The sequence below is a fragment of the Haliotis rufescens genome, unplaced genomic scaffold, assembly GCF_023055435.1.
Source record: "Haliotis rufescens isolate VD_foot unplaced genomic scaffold, xgHalRufe1.0.p SCAF_4, whole genome shotgun sequence".
Classification (NCBI taxonomy): Eukaryota; Metazoa; Mollusca; class Gastropoda; order Lepetellida; family Haliotidae; genus Haliotis; species Haliotis rufescens.
Genome location: NW_025964112.1, coordinates 19,801,530 through 19,808,352, shown reverse-complemented (window position 1 = coordinate 19,808,352; position 6,823 = coordinate 19,801,530). Strand labels below are relative to the sequence as shown.

The window sequence follows — 6,823 nt, the reverse complement described above, 5'->3', positions numbered from 1 at the left end:
TTTCTCTCCTCTCTCTCTCTCTCTCTCTCTCTCTCCCTCTTTCTGGTGCATAGATGAAGCCTCTCCCTTCTTGTTTCTAGCACACCCGTTCTCTTCTCCTCTCTCTCTCCCTCTGTCCCTCTTTCTCGTGCATAGATGAAGCCTCTCCCTTCTTGTTTCCCGCACACCCTTTGTCTTCTCCTCTCTCTGTCCCTCTTTCTGGTGCATAGATGAAGCCTCTCCCTTCTTGTTTCTACCACACCCGTTCTCTTCTCCTCTCTCTCTCCCTCTGTCCCTCTTTCTCGTGCATAGATGGAGCCTCTCCCTCCTTGTTTCCCGCACACCCTTTCTCTCCTCCTCTCTCTCTCTCGTCCATAGATGAAGCCTCCCCCTTCTTGTTTCTAGCACACCCGTTCTCTTCTCCTCTCTCTCTCCCTCTGTCCCTCTTTCTCGTGCATAGATGAAGCCTCTCCCTTCTTGTTTCTAGCACACCCTTTCTCTCCTCCTCTCTCTCTCTCGTCCATAGATGAAGCCTCCCCCTTCTTGTTTCTAGCACACCCGTTCTCTTCTCCTCTCTCTCTCCCTGTCTCTCTCTCTCGTGCATAGATGAAGCCTCTCCCTTCTTGTTTCTCGCACACCCTTTCTCTTCTCCCCTCTCTCTCTCTCTCCCCATTTATCGTGCATAGATGAAGCCATATTTCTCCCTCCTTATTTTTTCTCGTGAAATAATATACCCTTTCATCCAAAAATAAGTTCAGATAAAAATCCAAATGAAAGTACGACAAATCTTGCTTTGTCATCCGTCAACTTCTTAGAAATCAAACAATATGTGACCGGCTTGTGCATTAAACATTTAAAAAAAGGTGTCAATGGTCTTAAAAACAACAAAAATCGACTCGGAAAGGATAAATCATATCAGAAGATAGCTTAATCCTGAAAGAGTTTTTTCTGGCCTGATAATATTTTTATAGTACCTGCAACCAGAGATGGCTTAAACCAATCAGCCTGGGGCCTAACCGATTATCCCCCATTATCATCGTGTTGATGCCGTCTTTCATCTCGGGTGCTGTTATTAGCTATCTCAACATCGACACTATGTCGTCTTGTTGTCATTCTCTAGCTCGCGTCTCTCATTCTATTGTAAAAACAACTTTCTTAATCGGCGGCTAATTACACAGATATCGTTTGATGAGCTGTGTAAAAGTGAAAAAATGTTTTGTTTTATTCGGCGTCGTTGTGTCTCACACGATTGAGGCGATCGCGTGCGGATTTTTTAAGTTTCGTTTATTTTTAATAGAATGCTTTAATATTACAGAATGCGTTAAAACTGGCGCTAGTTTAAAATGAAAACAAATTATGCGCAACTTGTGTGAGTAAAGTTGTTTAGCAGAAACGGGAATCATATTATTAGCTATATGTTATGAAAATTATTTCACATCTGTAGTTCTACCGTTCACTGTTCTTCATAGTCAACGGTTTGACAACATTATAGACTATACAACACGATGTATTTTTCTGCCTTGCGATGATGTCAGGTCGTTGATGCACTACCTTTCCTTCGCTCCCTCAAATTAAAAAGAATAGTTTTAAAATGAGATGAGGATGATATATATTACTGGGATGATGATATATACACATAAATAAATGTTGGCATGTCACCCATCCGTATCTTGTAAAGCTGTGAAACTGGCTTTAAGAATTAACAACTAATAAAAGCACAAGCACAAAAACTACACATGAGAGGTTATATTTCCATATAGCATGTTCGCCGGTCGTACAGGACGCGTGCACGTCAGACAGTGGCATTCTCACGTATTAGTTTTCCTAGCATAAAGTTCGGACAGGAAGCAGTGGCTATTAAACATGCACCATCTAAACCGTCAGTGTCTTTAATCTCCAACTTCCAAACCTCAGCGTTGTTTTATCTAGCACGAGCATGACTCGCACTTTCCGTTTGAAGTCCGTCGTTATTGCAGCCTCGCACTGACTGCAGTTACTAGACACATAGTTTTCTAATTATTCCTACTCAGATTAAAAACGCTCACAGTGCCCCCTCATTTATTTATCGGTTCTAAAGAGCCTAAACCTTGTAATGAATGGTAAACACCGAGCTGAATGCAGCCATTGTGACGATTCGGCTTTCAAACGCTTCGTTTACATTTTATGTCAAATGTATGTAATTTTCTGAAACTGATTTCGTGAATGCTTCTCTTAGAGATATGTTCAATCCAGTCTTCTAAAGACTTTGGGTTCTATCATAGATTAAACGTTCTTAATTCTAAACGGCCGTTTATATTTCAGCGGATTTTTTCTACTGTGGCTACAGCAATGAATCGGTTCTCGGAATGGCTGTTAAAGATCCCATTCAGAACTGGCGAAGTTTGTGTCATCTGTTACAACTTGACTGCTGTACGTACTGAACTTTGGGCCCGGTACTTATAACTAATGCATTTCTACTTTGTTGATCGTGAATGTAATTTAGCGTAATTAAACAACCATTAAAAGTGATTAAGTATTATTGCGACAGTAAGAAATAAATATGTATGTATGTCGGTGGACATTGCATATAAACATCGAAGGAAGTGGATCCTTTAAAGATTATTTTGTCAATTCACAGAGCACATTTACTGTGTCTAGTAACTCTTGTAGATGCTGAAAATTGGCAACGGAGATTTTCATTTCATTTTAACCAGAATACACTTTTAATATTTTAAATCTCTTAATATTTAACATTTGGACAGCTTTCAAATATTCTACTATTAATGTCATAAAAACCATTGTCTCTCTTACAGATCCTAGAACATAGATAAAATGAATCATTCCCATTCTCATCCTACTGACACCCCACTTTGGGGATATCGTTTGTTTGTTTGTTTGTTTGTTTCTTGTGTTGTTTGACGCCGAACTCAGCAATATTCCAACTATATGACGGGGGTCTGTAAATAATCGATTCTGGATCAGGCAATACAGTGATTGACATCATGAGCATCGACCCACGCAATTGGGATACGATGACATGCATCAACTAAGTCAGCGAGCCTAACCGCCCGATCCCGTTAGTCGCATCTTCCGACAAGCATAGTCGTCTTTTACGGCAAGCACGGGTTGCTGAAGACCTAATCTACCCCGGATCTTCACGGGTATTTGGGGATATCGTTATCCGTTCAGGAAAAAATATCTCGAGTCTGGTTTAACTAGTTACAGGAAGTGACGACAGAGAATATCGGCTGCTAACCACATAGTGGGTGAGTTGGTATAACGGCTTGTCAGCGCGTGAGGAAATTGATGCAGGTTGTTCAACTTGATGAACCAGGTATTATATCTCAATTCTATTGTGTTAAATAGCCTGGATCAATTCGGTACCATAGCTTTTTTAAACCCTATTCGAAAGTGACGTCGCTAAATATAGCCGTCCAATCAGATTGCACCCATGAGCGAGAGAAATCCTGTGCTAAGTTAGTGATAACAGAGATTGCGATGGAGACGTCACTTCTGAAACAAAGCTTTAATGTCGAATGGGTTCAGGATATTCATAAAAAGAATAGAGATACAACACACTGATAATCGAAGATGGCAGGTAGTAAATCTGTATTACTTTGGTGAAAGCCATGAGTACAGCCATTCTAAGCAAAGAATTGTTGATTTGTTGTAGACAACGTTTGTGCTTTAGTCAATACTAAAGCTTTAAGACACAAAAACAGAGTTACGGTAGTCGTATAACTCTAACACTTCGTGAAACCTGGCCTGCAGTTATTAACTTGTACGATTTCAGTTGAAAAACCAAAGTTGACTCCCTCCTTACTTTTGTCCTCCTTATAGTATTACTGACCTCCTTCGTCAGATTGAAAGAAATATACGCCCACAAAACATCTATTTTCCTGCGGTCTTAGTCTTAGATTACGATCACCCCACTATTGATTACTTACAGACTGAAGTAATGTGTATATAAAGCAGAGCTGACAACGGACAAATCAGCATTTACTCTTTGCCACTATTAAACTCTACCACTACATTTTGTAGTGTTAAAAATGTATATGCTACCACTACTTCCACAAACACTACTCAACTGGAGTCAATACTCTTCTATGCGATAATCACCATTGTACACTTCTAAAACTACAACAACAACTACTACAACCTTTATAATAGCAACAACTGCTAGCGCTACAACAACTACTTCAAATACAACAACAACGTATACTAGAGCTACCACGAAGTATTAATCATACGAATAACATGTTACCTTAGGCATGTCAAGAAGTCTATATCAAGTCTTTGAATGGCATTTAGAAGTGATACACAAAAGCAAGAGAGTTTAAGGATGTCAACTTCTTTATGTGTGAGTTAAATTTTTTACATCGCATCGGCAATATTTCAGCCATATAGCGATCTTTATTATAAGGAACACAACGCTTTTGGAGTATATACTTTCTTCGCATCAGGTGAACGAGTAAGTATACGCTCCGAAACGTTGTGTTCCTCATAATATAAACGTTGACATCCATACATTTTCTTCCTTAAGGAGTCTATATATGTTAATAGACACCTTGGTTGCATAAGTAGTTTTGACGATAACCATCGTGATAGCAAAAGTTATAAAATAAAAAAAATATCAAGGTGATTAAGGAAGTACTCCCAGGCTGTTATATAGGAAATTCAAATTATTTCATCTACCTATTTCAAATGTTTGAATCAGAAACATCGTTGTAACTATCCTTATTGATTGGGACCAATCAGAGCGGAAAGTGCGCTTGTAATCCGCTATGAAATATTGACATCTCTTTACCAGGAGCCACGCTGAATAATATATAACATTCCCAAAAAATGTTAATTTTACAAGAAGAGGCAGCGCTCAAGTTTACACGCATTGCCAATGGCGGAAAAAGACAATGGACGTGGCACAGAGCTTTTGAGTGAGCCTTCTTAGGGGCGCGGCAGGGAATTTGCTGGGCACAAAGGCACCCATGTTTTATTAACAAGTCACATATTGCCATGCACAATGCCTATACATAATAGAACTTTGGTGAAATGTTAAGATAGGATGAAATTCTACTTGGACATTTGCAATAGGCGGAGGACAATTTTCGCCATATGTGGTGCCTTCAGGGAAGCGCTGTCCTCGTCGCTGTGTAGCTTTTCAAAGATTGTTTTAGAAAGATTTAAAAACATAATAATGACATAAACGTCTTAAAAATACCACAGTCGGGACAAAGAATGTTCATGTCATTGTCGGGAAACTGAAGAGTTACTTATTTAGAGATGTTTTCGTAAGAGATGTGCATGAATAGCATTATTATGAACATAATTTAACACCACAAAGTCATATAAAAATATAGTTACAAAAGATAATCATATTTGGAAAACCCAATATCAATGTTATCATATCATGTCAAGGGAAGTCATATCATACAGCATATGGTGTGGTGTGGTGCGATGGGGTATAGTATAGTATAGCATCCTTTGTGAATTTGAACCAGAATGAGTATATGCCTAATAAGGTATGGTCGTCATTTTCAAACTTTCAGAGATATTAGCCTCACCATGATCTATACCGACTTACCTTCAAAATGTATTTTGTCAAAGCACTTAATATTACCTTTGACAACAGACATATAATATTTGATAAATATACATTACATCTTCCGTATGCATTATATAATATATTCATATAATTCATGTACATAACTGTCTTGTTATATGAACTGTATCATAAGTTATGCTCCTATATACCACCGATGGTGGCTGTTTTTGAGAATACACCGAATCCGAAAAATTGTATTATTATTTCTCAAATAAAGTTTCTTTGAGGGGCATTTAGAATTTAGTTGGAGTATTAAACAAGGAAAAGATGTACAGTTAGGAGAGACGTTTCGGTGTAGGTTCTAACATCACTTGCTTGATAAGGGTGTAGAAACTACACCGAAACGTCGCTCCAAATTGTAATAATGTTGTCCCGCCATATAACTTTTCCTTACTTACACAAATAAAATGGTAAAACGGTGGTGGTGACTTTTAGCGTGAACTTGTGTGTATTTGGGAGATTGTTTCGGTTTAAAAGGGTGGGTGTCACAAAAATGTCTTTAAAAAGACAATCCATCATTAGACGAAGTTAACAACAAGTTTTCGTAACAACTGTCTAAAATGGATTTTAGGGCTTTGACGGGGCATGATCCGCGTCGTTAAGCCGCCAATTTAATTGGTCATTAATTTGTACATCTATATTGGTGAGCTTGCTTGACCCGACGGCGCTTGTACGTGCAGTTATGTAGTATCTGTCTCAGAAGTGGGAATACCAAAAGGATTAACCCATCTCTAGTGCCAATCCAATTTGTAGATATTACCTACCTAATAAATATGTCTAAGTACTTCCATTGCCGCATGTGTCTCTCATTACCCGATCTCTATCGATCTCATTAAAATCCAGGAACGTCTGGTCGGTGTCAAATGCCTAATTGAACAGGAGACATATATGGCTTTCGACTAGCACAATGTACAGTTTTTCTAAATAATTTGTTTATTTATTTATGTTTATTTATTTATTTATTTATTTATTTATTTATTTATTTATTTATTTATTTATTTATTTATTTATTTTCTAAGCTTCACATCTTGAAGCTATACAAAAGTTATCTGATGAATCGGTTGTGTCTTCTTCCCTCAGTTTATGATCGTGTATGCTGCGCGACCTCTTTGTATATTCCTAGTAAGTCATAAAAATCCCGCGGAGATAGCTAGGCGCTGAAGCGGAACTCGCACTGTCTCTTTCTGTTAACTCGGGGCCTTATTTTCACTTGAAGCTTTTCTGTCGGGTCACTGAACACAAATAGTATTCTAAAGGCTCTCA

General features: G+C 38.3%; 1 protein-coding gene across 1 annotated transcript; it reads right to left on the bottom strand.

Moving 5' to 3' along the window:
* Nucleotides 1-232: 232 nt before the first annotated feature.
* On the bottom strand, nucleotides 233-652 carry LOC125372246 (RNA-binding protein 25-like). The gene has a single exon (XM_048381535.1). It carries the CDS (start codon nucleotides 650-652, stop codon nucleotides 233-235), a length of 420 nt encoding a protein of 139 aa, XP_048237492.1.
* Nucleotides 653-6,823: the final 6,171 nt, after the last annotated feature.

Coding starts and splice junctions, on each gene's coding strand:
- LOC125372246 (XM_048381535.1), bottom strand. CDS start 652: ATGGGGAGAGAGAGAGAGAGGGGAGAAGAGAAAGGGTGTGCGAGAAAC.